Source organism: Colias philodice, unplaced genomic scaffold (assembly GCF_061535455.1).
Source record: "Colias philodice isolate Cphi_HAF_F1 unplaced genomic scaffold, ilColPhil1 Martin Lab GWU primary ptg000018l_1:1-1108441, whole genome shotgun sequence".
NCBI lineage: Eukaryota > Metazoa > Arthropoda > Insecta > Lepidoptera > Pieridae > Colias > Colias philodice.
In genome coordinates this window covers 696,857-714,598 of record NW_028322190.1, presented here as the reverse complement: position 1 = coordinate 714,598, position 17,742 = coordinate 696,857, and the positions used below count along the sequence as shown (strand labels likewise).

Here is a 17,742-nt window from a genome sequence, read left to right as displayed (position 1 = left end):
CTTCTCATCTCCTGCTTGTCATAGAGTTTGGAGAGCATATCAACTTGTGATTGTATACATTGAAGAGAAGTCATGACAAGACCTCTGAACATGTAAAATTCAGATGATAAATTAGGATTAGGACTTCCAGGATTTTGTGATGACATATCTAGCTGACGTTGGAAATCTTCCATTCTGTCCTTAAACATTTGAGACATCTGTGCCACTGAGTGTTTAATGTCATCCATATTGTACTTCTTATTATTTTTAATATAGTTGCCAAAAAGTTGTGTGAAATAGTAAAGGATATTTATACTGGTATGTACAAACTTTTAAACCAGCATTACACTAGTTTTACTACCAAAATGTAAATAAATACTTATTTTAAACTTTTAAATCTGAAGAAAAACGTGTGCTCTTTTTAACCATCTACCCCCGAAACGTATTATTTACGTTATTGTGTATTTTGGGCACACTTGTAGTGTAAAAAGTGTGATGGATTTGAAAAGGACATTACAATTTTTTATTTGAAAGTCGTTGGTAACCCTGGTCCTATCGCTAATACTTTTTTTTATTCTATTGGAGACGGTTTGAATGGAAATTATCTACGGCTCTATTCTCTCTCTAAGGTAGTGTAAGGTCACTACATAGTAATATCCGACTTAAACAAGACACTTGTTTAATAATATTGATGTCTAAGTTAATCTAACCATTAAATATTGTCTCCAAAATAATAATATAACAATTATAAACCTCTATCTTAACAGTTTTAAACCATCTTCAAAACAGCATCGTATTTCCTATTAGTTATTACGCCTTCTGAATCTCAATCAGACCAAAACCTCAATGAAGCGTATCGCTATACAACAATGTCCTTGCTTCAAAACAAATTGCGAACAAACGGCCTAAGTACGGAAGTATGTAGTGCTAATTGTTAGTGCGTGGGAAACACACTTACGCGACATTTTAGAACCCTACTAATTGATAGGACGATAGTTGTTGTTTGGACAAGAATTAAAAAGACAGAAGAATTAGTGCGTCGTATGGTAAACCGTAAAAGTATATGGAAACACAATGAAGCAGATGTGACTACCTCAATATGATGAAGCAGATGTTGAATTAAGAGGCATAGTTTGTAATAAACAGGTATGAATAAAGATATAAAATTGTGTCACTTGTCCTTATACAGAGTATACGTAAGGAAATGATTTGATCCTTAAGATAAACTCATGAAATAATTGTATTGTCACCAATCGCTGATAAGTGAAAGTATAAGTAAGTTGAAATTAAACTTGTCCGTTTAAAGTGGTTGAGCCTAAAAGAGATAGAAAGGACTACATATAAACATACAGGTGAAGCTGATAAATAAAAGCGTGTTATCAAGGTCTTGGATAGTTGGTGAAGAATTTAAGATGTTCTCCTAAAATGTTAAGATTGTCTTAGTTACGAAAAAATATAAACATGAATAGTTTGGAAAATCCAAAAGTGCACGCCTCATAATTTTTTTTAATAATTAAAAATTAATTAATTAATAATTTAATAATTTATTAATTATTATTTTTGTTTATTTAATAACAATTAAACCACATCGAATCAGACCCTGAAAAATGAAAGGGTTCTATTCCTGAGCATACTCAAGCGTAAGAGAAAAAAAAAGACTCGATTAGTAAAGTATTTCGGTCGCTATCGTGTTAACAAGAAAAAGGATCCGCACATACAGACACACGGACGTCCAAGACAGAACTTTTTTAAACTGTTTTTTAACTAGTTTAAATAACAAAAATGACATCAAAAATATCATGAACGTTAAAAATAGTGTTTTTTCTTAATATGTGTGTGTATGTATTATCTTACAAGTGCAATGTATGATACATAAAGACATTTTAAGTTTGAAAAATCAGATGTTTTGCGCGAAGTGACAGTAGTACCCACCTCAACGCTTCGCTTATGAGGCGTGCAATATATCAACTAATTTTGCAGATTTTGTCAAAATATTTTTCCTTGTTTATGAAATGAGTTTTTTGTTAAAAATCACGCAATTCGTTGTAAATCTGATATTGTGAAAAGTGAGCCATTGCTATTTTAATGTTTTATCAGTGTTCTAAATTTAAATTGCACAGACCGTAACAACTAGTTTTGAAACGTAATCTAAAAAGGTTAGATTTATGGTACATGTTAGATAGTTTTTTGGCACTAAAATATTTCGAAACCCTGATGGTTTTTTCTTGCTTGCAGTTCGCCGCGGATTTTGCCCAGGATAAATAAATCGCGGTAAAATGAAAAAATCACGTATCATCCGATAAACTAGCCTCATCGGCTATTTGAACGTGCGTATGTACGCAAAATTTCGTTTAAATCAAGCTGATTACGGTGCTTTTCGGGGCAAAAAACTACTGCTTCAGCCTTCAGGCGACCGCTCGCTGTGCCGCTGGGAGATTTTATTAAGCTATTGCATAGCTTCTAACGCGAGTCTTGAGCGCGGGGACTGAATCGAGAAATTCCGTAACGACGGGCTCGGAGGTGTGGCTTGAAGGCATGCTATGCAATAGCTTTACCGCGGCAGTCCCCGAGTGCCACACGTCTTTTGACGTGACAACGTCTTATAATTCGATAGCCGGCTGCACGCACGAAAAAACATGAATCATGCGGCGTTACCTCGCTCTGAGGCGTTCCATGTAGGCTTGAAGTGCAAGCGAGAGCGCGGAAAGAGTGACAAAGAAGCACAATCGGACGTTGTCACGTTCAACTATCGTCAGTAAACCGACTTTACAACCAATTTTTGAAGTGAAAACTTCTTTAGCGGCGTTGGGTATAAAATCTTAAACTCGCGTCAGGACAAGTGGCCTGATCGAAAAAGCGTAAGACGGATACCATTCCAAAATATCAAACTTGCTCAACGTTAATAATCAAGTTTTCACTTCTGCCGGCACTCCCGGAGTGCAACCCGTCTTTTTTTATTTATTGAGTAACTCACAGTGACCGGCTCGACCCTCGCTGGCAGGGCGCGCGCGAGCTCCGGCGAGGCGGAGCGCTCCCGCTCGCGCATCTCGCCCGCCAGCGCCGCGCGCGCGGTGCGAGCGGCCCGCGCGGCTGTCTCCAGGCAGCCGCTGGATTTGCTCCTAGGGACAACAAAATGTTAAAATTTAGAATGGCTGCAAAGGTGCCGACGATCGTAGCCGTCCGTGTTGAATACCCCATGTGCGCTTCTACCTTCAGCGAGCTTTATAAATATCGCAGTCATCTAGTTGAATCTGCTATTTGATTGAATAACTAGCGTATTTATTGAATGACAATTTGTCAAATTCAATGTTAACGTTCAACGTCTTGACGACGACGACTTGATAGATACACTAGCTTTTCGTCCGCGGCTTCGCCCGCGTTTTAAAAAAAACCCACATAGTTCCCGTTCCCATGGAATTTCCGGAATAAAACCTATCCTATGTGTTAATCTAAGTTACCATCTATGTGTGTGCTAAATTTCATAGTAATCGGTTCAGTAGTATTTGCGTGAAAGAGTAACAAACATGAAACATACACATACACATCCATCCTCACAAATATTATAAAGCTGAAGAGTTTGTTTGTTTGTTTGTTTGAACGCGCTAATCTCGGGAACTACTGGTCCGATTTGAAAAATTCTTTCGGTGTTAGATAGCCCAGTTATCGAGGAAGGTTATAGGCTATATATCATCACGCTACGACCAACAGGGGTGGAGCCACGGGCACGGGGGCGAAACCGTGCGGAGCAGCTAGTATAATATAAGCGTACCTGACGGGTCGTTCTCGCGGCGCGGGCAGCGAGCGCGGCTGGTCGGGCGCGGGCGGCAGGTACATCACGTGCGCGCCCCAGCACCGCGCCGACCCGCGCCACACACCGCTCTCCTCCTGGACACACACATTATTAGCGTTACCATCGTTAAAAGTAAGGTGGGTAATGATAAATAAATAAATAAAAAAAGACGTGTGGCACTCGGGGACTGCCGCGGTAAAGCTATTGCATGCTATGCCTTCAAGCCACACCTCCGAGCCCGTAAGTGGGGAGCGTGAGGTTTTTTCGTTACGGAATTTCTCGATTCGGTCCCCGCGCTCAAGGCCCGCGATAGAAGCTATGCAATAGCTTAATAAATAATAAATATTTCGGGACAATTTTCACACACGGCACGATCTGATCCCATACTAAGCTTTCGCTTGTATTATGGAAACCAGATGACTGATAAACATACATATATAATTTTAAATAAATACTTATATAGATAATTAACACCCAGACACAGCGCAAACATCTATGTTCATCACACAAATATTTGCCCCGGGTGGGAATCGAACCCACGACCTCTGGCTTGGAAGGCAGGGCCACTACCAACCAAGCCAACCGGCCAGTCGCTGCTTTACCAATGATGAATTGATAAAGCAGCAGGGGCAGGAGAAAATTACCTATTTTCTTTTAAGATCGATAGATTGTCGATTGCTTCAATGATATTAATAGGTTCTAGGACATGCAATGTAAGTGCAATGCCGCTCGGACATTTTTTGGCAACTTTTAATTTTAGATTTGTGCCATCAAATCACAATATTATACATCAGGCTAAACTAATTGCTATATAGTAATATGCATCGTCATGAAATTCTTACCTTTTCCAAACTCTCCGACTCCTCCTTAATCTCTTCATTCTTAACCCTCAGTGGTTGAAACAGCATCGGATTACTCAGCGAATTTGGCGCGCTTTTCGTCAAGAACCAGTTTTGTTCTGGCTCATTTAACATTGGCTCATGTTCCAAATCGAACTTTCTAGAACCAAGAGCAGCTCCCAACGCCCCGGAGACAGATTTCCTAAACTTCTGCAGACTGTTGAAACCCTGCTGCATCGGCTTGCCCTGAAAGCATTCGTAGAAACACGACATGCCTTTAAACTATGCGGCGTTCGTAGTTCTTTAAAGCTTACGAGGAATAATGATAAATTGGTTGTTAGCCAAGAGAAAAATGCTAAATTGGCTGAGAGAGTTATAGAAATAAAGATTGAAGTATTGGTAGATGCAACAGAAAAGCACAGTATAAGAGCTGGCTGGAAATTAGGGAAAGTAATTTGCACCTTGAATTTAGGGGAAAAATAGATGTAAAATAAAATGTCCGTATTTAAGCAAAAAGGAACCACCCAGCAAAAACGCACTTCTGAGATATTAAAGGATTTACAAAAACATTTGCAGCTCTGTCAGATGAAGTAAAATTAAAATTTATTTTATTTAAATTCATTGATAAATTACTTATTTAAGTATGTGTATATAAATTTGCTCTGAATATTCTTAAACTTTCTAGATAATTAAGAAAATGTGCATGTGGTTCCTTTTAACATTTATCAATTGATAGGTTTTCTCTTATACAAAAAGGAACCACATCCCAGGGATTTAATGATATAAATGAAACTATGTATTTATAATATCGTAATTAAAGCTTTAATTAATAAAATATATAAAATAATACTTATATAGGACGTTTATTCGACGTTATCATCAAATTGGATTTCAAAATCCACCGTGTCTAGTCCATCTATGTGGTCTTCTATTGCATCATCACTAATGAGACCGTTATAAAAACTGTGCATCTTGTGGAATGAGATGTAATATGGACTGAATATCGCTAGAAGGTGAAGAAAGCTTCTCCAGAGGCAGCGACGTATAAGGTTCTTCGTTATCTTCTGTAATAAAAAGAAAAAAAGCTTTAAATCAAAACAATAAAGCCGCGTGGCTTTTATACGTAGGTATATGGCGACAGCAAAATATTATTAGTTCTTATAAAGCCGTGTCCCTACTAGACGACTAAGTATGTTGTATGTACATGCGCCATGTACAAAAAACTGGCTAAGTGGGAGTCGGACTCGCGCAACGAAGAGTTCCGTACCATTATCTATAAAAACGGCAAAAAAATCACGGCTTATTGTATGGGAGTTTCTTAAATATTTATTAAGATATTGCATAGCTTCTATCGCGGGCCTTGAGCGCGGGTACTGAATCGAGAAATTCCGTAACGAAAAAACCTCACTCCGACGGGCTCGGAGGTGTGGCTTGAAGGCATGCTATGCAATAGCTTTACCGCGGCAGTCCCCGAGTGCCACACGTCTTTTTTTATTCTGTTTTTTAGTATTTGTTGTTACAGCGGCATCAGAAATACATCTAAACGTATTTTACCAAAATAGTAGGTAGGTACCTAGATCATCGACAGTTATTTTTAAAACAGGGTTTAGACTTTAGTAGTTTCATCTCACAATGACAGATGAATCGTAACAAAATGATCTCTTAATTCGACTCGCCGCGCCTTCGTGAACAACGACATTGTCGTTAAAATACGTAAATCCACAGAGGATTCCTCTTGTACTTACTTAATGAACTATCTTCTTAAAATCACACCACAATCGGGAATGAATCAAAAGTGGATAAAGCGTACCTGCATCTCAGATTCAATAAGTACTTAAATGCATTAAATAAAACTACTTACCCGTTGTATCTTCATTATTATCTTCGGTGTTCGTCTCCAATGCTTTTCTTACCCATTGCTTGCTTATTTATTTATTACTAAACATTTTCACATCTAATTTTAAAGGTAATTAACAAAAGCAATAGAACTTACTTCGCGGAGGAAAAAAACACCGTCACGTATTCGAACTACTTCGCTGAATGTCACCTATATTGACAGATGTTCGACGTTTTACTTTAAAAATTGGAGTTTTGCACTTTGAGCTATTTAAGTAATGAAATACGTTGTTTAAAGATGAGAAGCATTGTAACAAGTCAAGGCATTTGGTTCCATATAGCGATGATGGGTTTCAGAATGTTTTACAATATTTATTTATGCATAATAGAACCGAATGCTTGTGGTTTTATTTTGCAATAAAAAATTACAATTAAATTATGTATTTATTTTACGCATAACCATACCACAGAAACCTGGTTCCATTTTGTGTATTAAAAATAATTGTTATTAATAGAAATATGTGTAATGTATAATGGTACCAAGTAGGTGTGGATCTGTTTTGTATAAAATGACATGATAGTAATATCGTTTATTTGTTTGAACAAAGCAGTCCCGTGGTGCTGTGGTTCGGTTTTGCTTAATATAGTATTATTCGTTGTTGCTGGTGGTTCCTTTCTGCTTTTAGTATACCTTGTTTCCAACGTAAAAATCATGTGGTTCTTGTTTGTATAAGAATTTAGACCACTTTTGGATGAGTATTCTTCAATAAAAGCAAAAAACGAAATTTGTCGAGTGGTTCCATTTTGCATAAATACGGACAAATGATTCTAGAAAATGAAACTGATGTGATAATTTAAAATTAAAATGATAATATTCTTGTTTCATTTTCCACCATCTAAAGAAATAGGTTAAAATATTAAGAATGTAGATGTAGGTACACAATGGTATAGTAACACAAACCAATTGTTTTTTTTTCGATTTTCAATAGGAAAAGCTTAATATAATTTCCTTAAATGCAATTAATTCTAACTTACAAGTAAAATTATTATCAAATCTAAATTATTGAAAAAATATACCTACACAATTCATACTTTTTAAACGTTTTTTGTGTTACAATATCATTAGTAAGTCGTTAGTAAGAGATGGGTATCTCTATTAAGAACAGTAGAAGAGAAGCAAGAGATAGAACAATTTACCGTTATTCCTCCTTCGTACACGGGAGGTTAGGCTACTCATGTTAGTCACATGTAAATATATAAACAAGAAACATAATTACTGGTAGTATGTCTGAAATGAAATATATATTCGCTATTTTCCTTATTCAGTGTTGTCTTTTATTTTGAACGAAGGTATGTACAGTATACTATTCTAGGCAATTAACAAACAGATATTGGACCTAAATTAGAGTTTGATTAAGCAAGTGATCTATTGAAAAACTATATAGATTTATTTTCCTTAGCAATTTGGGTTAGGAGAAGGTTAGGAGATTATTTATTAAACAACGCATTAAGCTAGTTTTCAGCTGCATACATATTTATCGTATTTAATTTATCGTATTAAAAGATAATTCATTTCAGACAGTCCTAACGTCCCGCGCACTTAAGCATGCGGCCTCACTTTTTCGAGTCTTGGCGGCGCCCCGCCCTCCGACCCGCTGTCGCCCAGGTCCTGTTGCGGCGTCCATGTGGCGTCGGGGGCCACCTGCACAATAGGAAAATAATACTGCATGTATAAAAAATGACGCAGAATATTAATAGCAATTAAAAATTTATAAAAATAACACAATTAAAAGATTATAGAGCTGCTAGTTGGCTCAGGAAAATTGTTTTAAGCTATTGCATAGCTTCTATCGCGGGCCTTGAGCGCGGGGACCGAATCCAGAAATTCCGTAACGAAAAAACCTCACGCTCTCCACTCCGACGGGCGCGGAGGTGTGGCTTGAAGGCACACATGCAATAGCTTTACCGCGAGTGCCACACGTCTTTTTGACGTGACAACGTCTTATAATTCGATAGAGCCGGCTGCACGCACGAAAAAACATGACTCATGCGGCGTTACCTCGCTCTGAGGCGTTCCATGTAAGGCTTGAAGTGCAAGCGAGAGCGCGGAACGAGCGACAAAGAAGCACAATCGGACGTTGTCACGTTCAACTATCGTCAGTAAACCGACTTTACAGACAACCAATATTTTTTATTGAAGTTTTTATTGAACAAAAGGTTATCTTGAAATAGGATCGCGGGGTTTCATGAATTCTAAAAATGTAACAGGATCATAAGTCAACAAATAAGTTATCAGAAATCGTGTCTAAATATTTTTTGAACATCTAATGTTACTTACATGTCTAGACGGCGACTCTATCCGATGATCACTGTGCGCGTGGTCTCCAGATATTCCTGAGTCTCCAGATTTATCCGCGGATTGTTCGGAACGGGGTGATGAGTCGCCAGATATATCTGCAGACATCTTCACTTCAACAGCTAGTGGTCGAGTTTCTGTAAATTTAATAAGTATTATTTAAAATATTAGTTTTTTTTTTTTGTAACTTTGAACAAGGTTTGATTCAATTATTTTTATATGTCGATTTGAAGATTCATTGAAAATATTGATCTTTAAATTTATCATTACAACTCTTGAAAATTTAGTTTCCCATAAGTGTTCTTGTATTATATTAAAAGCCGTTTCAATTAAGTATATCTTATTAACCAGCTAGAGAGCTACCGAGCATCCAAGCTGGACAGTTGTCACAAGGCGGCAGGACGACGCTGTTTACCAGGATACTTACAAAAGAAAAAGATAGATATAGATCGTGTTATCGTGCTATCTATTTTTGATATTGTGTATTGCTATTTATTGATATTATATACCTTCTAATATTATTTCATTATTTTTCCTTTATCTCCCTATATTTTTAACATTATTTACTTAAATTTATTTATTTTTCTGCCCTCTAGAGGCTTTGGCAGAATAATATCAGCGTCGGGGTTTTTCAATCCCGACATTCATGCTGAGCCAAGGCCTGTTTATGTTCACTGTGCACATTAAATGTATCCGTTTCTTTTAATATACTGTGTGTTTTGTTTCTGTTAATTGATTTTATGTTTTGTGTTTATATTATGTACCTATTTTTTTGTGTTCTATGAATAAACGAGTTATCTATCTATCTATCTATCTATATTCTTATTAATAATCATTTAAAAACATACCAGCAAGATGAGCATCCAAGCTGGCGAGCTGTCGCCAGGCGGCGGCGGGCGAGAAGCGCGGCGCGTCGGGCGGCTTCTTGGGGAGTGTGGGCCGCAGCCGCAGCGCGATGCCCAGCGAGCCCTCCGAGCACGAGCCCGAGGAGGAGGACAGTGCGGACTCGGAGGATACTGCCCAGTGGAATTGAAATAAATCTATACTAATGAAGATAAAGAGTTTTGTTTGAACGCGCTAATCTCAGGAACCGTCCAATTTGAAAAATTATTTCGGTGTTAGATAACCCATTTATCGAGGAAGGCTATAGAGTATAGGCTATATAATAATATATCATCACGCTAAGACCAACACGAGCGGAGCAATGCGGGTGAAACCGCGGTTTAAAAATAACAAAATACAACCGTTCATATGGAATAATCAAAACAAATGAATCCCTGAAAACTTAAATAGAAATATTCAAAAATAATGTTTTACTTACGGTTTCTTTTACAGGTCTGTTGCAATCTCTCGTTGAACTTATCCAGTTCGTCTTCCTCATGGTAGCCCAGTAACTTCTTCTCGATGAGGTGGAAATTGCTGAACTCCTCGATGATCGGACTGCCGAGACCAGGAAAGTCTTTTAGGTGATCCTGGGTTTCTGTTTGCTTGCTTTCTATCATGCCGAAGTAGAATTGTTTGGATGGTGCTTTTTGTCTGTAAACAAAGGGTTGAAAATTTGAAAATTATCGCAAACTTATCAGCAATTTTTTCTGTAAGGGCCATTCTAGAAACGTTAAAAAGTTTCCTTACTTTTCTTGTGGTTTGGCAAGAGGCTCTTTTTTCCTCGTCGGTGAGTGTTCAGGCGTAGATTCCTTTCCGGACGCTTGACCTCTGTCGGGCAAAGTTTTAACGTTTTCTTTGCTATCTGTTTTTAATTTCTTTGCATCAGTACATTTCAGTTTATCATCAACGGGTTTAGCTTTAATCTCATTGATCCGACTCAATGGTCGTCTAACATTACTTGGTTTCCAATCTTTCGAGTTAAGACTAGACTCTTTGACTTGTGTTTTCGTTGGGTTCACTTTCGTTTTATCATTCTGACTAGTTTTGGTACTAACATTACTTTTACTAACTAACTCGTTTCTTATTCTACTCGTTGCCTTTTTGAGTTCCATTTGAAATTCATCTTTTTCTTCATTATTTCTGTGCAATAATGAAGGAAGAGATTTTCTCAAAGGCGACTTGCTATCCAGCTTGTTTGCTGTAATGTGGTCTCCAGCAGCTTTCAGTCTACTTTCATGGGTAGTTCTCGGAGATTCACTTTCACTAATTGCGAGCGTATTATCAAATGTTTTTTCTCTTCTCAGAGAAGGTAATTGAAATTCAGTTTTGCTAAATCTTTCGGAATGTCTGAAATTCCTGTTCAAAAGTGGCGTTTTCCACGATTCGCTGTTTTCGTTTGTTTTTGATGTTTTAGCCCGGCATCCACTCACTCGATCAATTTTGTTCCTGTAATCTTGTCTTCCTTGCAACAGTCTTTCTTCTCTCTTCAAAGATGTGGTCGTCTGTAGCATGTCAACATTATCTGGGTATTTCAGGTGGTCCTTGTCTTTACACGGTGATCTGTATCGTCTCTCGAAAGACGTGTCAGTAAAGTCAAGTGACTTGAAGTCGGTATACGTACTTCTGTAGGCGGGTTTCGTTTCTAGTTTTAAGGGATTCAGTTTTTTAGTCTCGTTCCTTGTACGGAACAGTCTTAATTTCTTCTGAGGTTCACGTTTTGAGTTGCCATCCACGCAATCTGGCGACGATTCTTCGCAGTGCTGAAATGAGTTGAAAGGAATTAGTTTTCATACGTTTTAATATTTAAATTTTTAAATGTTTTAGTTGGATTAGGCATAATTAAAGTATAAAATACATCTTTAAATTTTAAAATTATATGTGAAAAATGCACATTAAAATAAATGATGTTTTGCCATAATAATTCAACCAGTGCCAAGTCTGTCAAAGTTCATTAATAATAACGGTAATTTAGAACTCACATCGTTGGCAGGTGGTGGAGGCGCTCGGTACTTCTTGCGGAAGTGTTTATTGTTACACCTCGGCCTCTGCTCCTCCTCTCTGAGGTCCGGCTCCGAGCCAAACCGCTTGTTTAGGCTGGCTGTAATATAAAAGTAAATAATGTCTAAAATTATCTAAAGATAGTTGCCAATTTGTTAAGAATTCTAAGTAATGAAAACATTTTTTTTTCATCCTACGATTTTACCGATTTTAAATATTATGTTTTATCATTTGAAACCGACTCAACTTAGGTGAGGGTAGACGGCTAGTTAGGAATAGGAATTGAACTAGGCGATAATTAAAAAAATGGAAACTGGTAATCTTTTTAGCAGAGACAAAACTTTACATCAATAAAGTGATTTAAGTTTTCAACACTACCTAGTAGTATAAAGATTCATTTCTACTCACAGTCACTCCGCCGTATATCTAGGTTGGTGTGAGATCGATGCAGCATCTCCCTCTCAGACCGGAATTCGCACTCCGCCCCCCCGGCTGACCGCGAACGGTATATGTTGGAATGCTGGAAATTCAATTAGTAATGGCGATTAATATGAATAAAACCGGCCAAGTGCGAGTCGGGCTCGCGCACAAAGGGTTCCGTAGCAGCAAATATAATAAATTACAGTTAAATCAACCTATCTCAAAAACTATAAGAGATACTTTGATCAAACCAAAAATCGTTGAAAGAGTTAATTAGCATGCATCACCTCTATTTTTTTTAGAATTTTATACCCCGTAGTTATAAAAATAGAGGGGGGGGGGACATACTTTTTACGACTTTGAGAGCTGATATCTCAAAAACCGTTCACTTTAAGAAAAATGTTTTTTAGAAAACTTTATATCATTTTAAAAGACCTTTCCATTGATACCCCACACGGGTATGTACATCGAAAAAAAAAATTTCATCCCTCAGTTACATGTATGGGGGGCCCCACCCCCAATTCTTTTTTTTACTATTTAGTGTCATATTTTTGTAGCGGTTCATACAACACATATTCCCATCAAATTTCATCACTGTAGTACTTATAGTTTCCGAGTAAATCGGCTGTGACAGACGGACAGACGGACAGACGGACAGACGGACATGACGAAACTATAAGGGTTCCGTTTTTGCCATTTTGGCTACGGAACCCTAAAAACTAATGTGAAAAATATGGTGATTAAATAGAGTTCTACTTAGCCGCTAAATAGAAACAGTTATTGTTAAATAACAAATCCCAATTCGTGAAAAACTTCAGAAACTAATTGCAAGTGTGTCTCAGAATTTAACGTATAACCAGTCGATTTAGAAAAGCCTGAAATTTGTTGTATTAATTTAATTAGATAGAGTACACTATAATGAATACGTTTCTACGAAAAAATTACGCTCACTTCGAAAAAACTTTTAGTCGTCGTTAACTAAATAAGAAACATATGTTGGCGTGTAAGTCGAAAACCCAAAGAAAACAACAAAAAACAAATCAAAGTCAGTTAAAAAGCAGAAATGGACTCATTAAAATAATAATTACTCCCTGCATATCAACTAGGCCCAAACATCTTTCACTAATGGGACCGGGTCCCGGAAGCTCTCAGTTAAGTTATTTGCTCATTACTTAAGTGCCTCATTAAGTGAGCACTGAGCCACTTCATTATCTACATTGTCCCTAGATCTGTATAAACCTAAAAGGCTTTTAAATCAACTTCAGTAGTTCACTACTAGGGCACGATGTTTTCTGCGTTTAATGTATTGAGATTTGTACCTATCTATGTGTAAGTTATGCAATATTCAAAACATGATGAATAATTTTACAATATAAATTAAAATAAACGTATTTAATAGTCATCTAATATGTTGTCTCAATCAACAAGGCAATCATAAGATACATTATAAATTGTAATATATTTCTTGCTCGCTAATTCGTTCGCTGCGTAAATAGCTTAGATTAGGTAATTGAGACTATGTGACATACTTCATCTTTTTTATTAAAATTTTAAACGTTTTAAATATTTAATTCTTAATTATTACGTAAAAACGTACCACATGTCCATGCGGCGTCCGGTCCACGGTCATGGAGGCGGGTCGGCGGCCGCTGATGGTGCCGCCCGAGTGCAGGATCGCGCCGTTGTCCGTGCTGCGCAAGCGCGGGGATTCGGTTAGCGATGGGAGCACCTGCAAAGTGATAATAGATTAATATATTATTATGGGATGACATAGTGGGATAGCTTTAAACTCGCTGGTGGTTTAAAGTAAACCAAATATGATCGTCGCTTCACTCCTTGCTAACCTATTTGTACGTTAAAACCTACTACTACAACCTGCTAACTAAAATAATAAGGAACTTTGGAATAAAAAGTTACAGAAACTTTCTCTGTAACTTTTGCTGATATGGGACATTGGCGTTATTATATACGTAATGTTTTTGCTGATATGGGACATTGGCGTTATTATATACGTAATGTTGTTTTGCATGTTGTTGTTTGTACTTTGTATTTTACCTAACCGTTAAATTATTTCTTAACTGTAAGTACTTTTATTTTGGTGTAAAATAAAATATGAATGATGTCTACGGCTAAAATTTCATAAGAAAAACTTGATTTTGTAGCATAAGGAGTAATTACCTTAGGCGCATGTCGGAGCGGCTCGCTCGGCAGCGTGTGGACGCGGCGCGGCCGGCCCTCCGCCGGCTGGCTGCCCGCCTGCCCCATGCTACCCCGACCGGATCATCTGCAACAATAAAATACATAATTATATTTATTATTTATTAACTTACTCGTTAAACGTAAAAAAACAACTGGAAAACTGAACAGAAACAATTGAATTCTTGGTTTTGTTTAATTTAAAAAAAATTAACGAATAGATCTAAATTCATTTACAAATAATCCATCCCTTAGTGACATATTTTGTACAAGTTTATCACTACTCCGATTAAATTGGCATATAAGTAGGTAACAAAATAAAATTTAGTTGAAAGTTCTTGGTAGCCGTTCCACAGTATTACAATATAATATTTACTATAACTAATACTGTGGCCGTTCTATGCTAAGATTTTCAAAATCTCTTTTGGAGTCTGATTTTACATTTACAGATAACAAACAAACGGAAATCAGTTGTTTACAGTACTGAAGATTATATTTTTTTATCTTCCTAGACATATTAATAAACACAATAGCCACGCCAGTCTTATACGTTACATAATAAAATAAATAATAAAACAAACCTAAAGCCTAGATACAGTTAGGTACAACTCAACGACCTACACCTGTGAGTTGTGACTCGGTGATCGTGCGTACGCGCCGCGTGACCTGCCGGGTCGCGGGGTCAAGGACAACGGTTTGTAAACAAACAACCGGTTTTGTTATTATTAGATTTCTTTATTTGGAGTAATTAATGAATTTATGGGAAATTATGCAACTTGATATAAATTGAGAATATTATAAAGTGAGTGTATTAAATACGTATCATACTATGTTACTTTTAAAAAATCAAATCTCTTAAACTATTTTAATAAAATAAGGATGTTATATTAAAAAATAAAAATCTATGGTTTCTAGTAGGGATGTAACGATACCGATACCGATACCGATATAATCGGCAAGCCGATATATCGGTATCGCCGATAATAAAACAACCGATACCGATATCAAACAATTCAAAAAACCGCGCCCATTGCCCAATGAACGATGCGGGAGGCCGACGCGCGTTCGCACTTTGTTTTCTGAAAAAACTCTACCAATAGTAAACTTTTATTAGGCACTGATTGTATGTGTATTACTTAAAGTTTAACTGACTTTGTAAAATAATAATACTAAAATAAATGGTTTTGTTGTTTTTTGATTTGGCATTTTTATTTAAAAGAATACGATTAACAGTTGAGTCTCTGTTAAATGTTGGTAACTTTTTATGCATAATTCACTATTTCTTTTTCTACCAAGCCATCGATATCGGTATCGGTATCGGTATCGCCGATACATTACTACAAATATCGGTATCGGTATCGTATCGGCAAAATCATGTATCGTTACATCCCTAGTTTCTAGCATAGATTTACTAATCTAAGGATTATCAGAAAAATAAATGATTCCTTTAAATTTAAAGAAACTGCTAATTAAATATTAATACAAATATTCATTTATCTCAATAGAGACAAACCAACGCAACGTCGAGTTGCATCTCTCATTGATGCAACTACACAAATCACGTAGATTTCTAACCTATTCTACATAGCTAGAAATAATAGCTATCTATTATTTCAGTGAAAAGCAAATATTATTTGTGTAACGGATACGGATACAATACATACATAATATGTTAAAATATGCGCACACTTGAATTATCTTTTGCTTTTCAAATAAATGTTTAATTAATTATTCAACTAGCTTCTTCTTCTAGAAGGGATTAAGACGCGTTATCTATACTTATAATAAACTAGCGGTCCGCCCCGGCTTCGCCCGTGGTACATATTTACGTTTTCTCTACATAAAAACCATCCTCGTACTTCAAGGAATATAATAAAAAAAGAATTATCGAAATCGGTTCAGCCGTTCTCGAGTTATGCGCTTACCAACACATTTTGCGATTCATTTTTATATATAAGATCTGTAGAGAGGCCAATTCTGTACATGAAATATATTTAAAAAAAACTATGAAGGGGTGATAAGGGATCGCTACTGATGCCAAAAATGCAATCAGTAAAATTTTTGTCTGTCTGTCTGTCTGTCTGTCTGTCTGTCTGTCTGTCTGTATATTCGTTATAGAAACAAAAACTACACGACGGATTTTAACCAAATTTGGCACAATTATTCTTCATACTCCTGGGCAGGTTATAGTAAAAGAATCATGTAAATCGGTGTAGAAACACCAAAGTTATACATGAAATACGCTATAAGTCATCGCGCGTGAATACAGAATCATGCCATAAGGATTATTTTTGTGTATCAGTTGCCGCGTTCGACGCGCTTCGCGGCGGGAGCTATAAAAAGGCGGCGGGTCTGCACCCGTTTCGCGTTGTCACGGCATCACGTGTGAACGGCTGAACCGATTTCGATAATTCTTTTCTATTATATTCCTTGAAGTACGAGCATGGTTTTTATGTAGAGAAAACGTAAATATGTACCACGGGCGAAGCCGGGGCGGACCGCTAGTAACTAATAATATAATGAACCTATGTACATAGCTACTAGCTACCACCGGTTTGGGTTAATGCTATTAATTTGAATTTAATCCAGTACTATTAACACAAATGACTATTACTATGTAACTAAATACCTTTAACAATTAATACTTACAGTTACGTATTATTACAACCTAGTTACAAAGTTCATGTTTATAACCTTATAGTTTATACTTTATAGTATAGCTAACCTGAACGACATTTATTTGATTTACAACCAGGAGGGCTAATAAATAAGGATTAATAGCTTATACCGGTTAATTTATAGGGCCCGTTAGGTAGCGGTAGGTTTTTGATTGTTGTTAGAAACCGGGCGAGCCCTAGGATTCACTTCCTTTGGTCCTTTTGGTATGTACCTATTTGAGAACTAGGGTCAACTTAAATGTCATGTCTGTTGTCTACCCTAGAAGGATTTTGGTCTTTGATCGATTTTCTTCAATCCAATTCCGATTTCAAAACTATATTCTAAACTCTAAAGTAATTAAAAGGCCACATTAGATTTTTTTGTCTGATTGTTGCGATTACTGAAAATACGACCGATTACAAAAAGGAATATTTTTTTTTAAAACAGAGTCAACTTAGGCGAAGCCGGGACAAGCGGCCAGTCAAGATTCTAATCAAATCTATCGTTAGGCATAAAAAAAAACCACCTACGCGTTTTGTTTGTGCAACGCGCTAAAAACATCATTCAGGCGAGTAGCAATTACGCGGCAATTAAAAACCTGTCGAGTCAACACACGCCACGGTATGGAACTAGTATCTAGTCATCAAGTATTAGTCGATTATTATCATAAGAAAGTGTTCATTTCACTTCGGACGAGAAAATGTGCGCATAATTGCACTTCAAAGCAACGTTCGATGCGTTTGCGCATGATGACTTTTTTAGCTTTCAAAGTCGCGTTATATGTG

The 17,742-nt window shown here is 36.8% G+C and overlaps 1 protein-coding gene and 1 long non-coding RNA gene across 5 annotated transcripts in view; both read right to left on the bottom strand.

Moving 5' to 3' along the window:
• The window catches only part of LOC149474844 (uncharacterized), a 115,486-nt gene that overhangs the window by 34,487 nt on the left and 63,257 nt on the right, over positions 1–17,742 (bottom strand). For 3 of the 4 annotated variants that reach the window (XM_089714080.1, XM_089714083.1, XM_089714081.1), the window contains 12 exons: positions 14,282–14,387; positions 13,701–13,832; positions 12,092–12,203; positions 11,665–11,783; positions 10,433–11,445; positions 10,122–10,336; positions 9,649–9,816; positions 8,783–8,937; positions 8,063–8,146; positions 4,612–4,890; positions 3,749–3,864; positions 2,954–3,098 (listed from right to left, as the gene is read on the bottom strand). In XM_089714080.1, coding sequence (XP_089570206.1) covers positions 2,954–3,098; positions 3,749–3,864; positions 4,612–4,890; positions 8,063–8,146; positions 8,783–8,937; positions 9,649–9,816; positions 10,122–10,336; positions 10,433–11,445; positions 11,665–11,783; positions 12,092–12,203; positions 13,701–13,832; positions 14,282–14,368 — 2,625 coding nt within the window. In that variant the 5' untranslated portion in view covers positions 14,369–14,387. The remainder of the gene's footprint in view (positions 1–2,953; positions 3,099–3,748; positions 3,865–4,611; positions 4,891–8,062; positions 8,147–8,782; positions 8,938–9,648; positions 9,817–10,121; positions 10,337–10,432; positions 11,446–11,664; positions 11,784–12,091; positions 12,204–13,700; positions 13,833–14,281; positions 14,388–17,742) is intronic. The other variant, XM_089714082.1, reaches the window with a different exon arrangement.
• LOC149474845 (uncharacterized) lies at positions 5,105–7,259 on the bottom strand. The gene is made up of 2 exons (XR_016318187.1): positions 6,470–7,259; positions 5,105–5,672 (listed from the first exon to the last, which is right to left on the bottom strand). It is a non-coding gene; the product is annotated as an uncharacterized LOC149474845 (long non-coding RNA).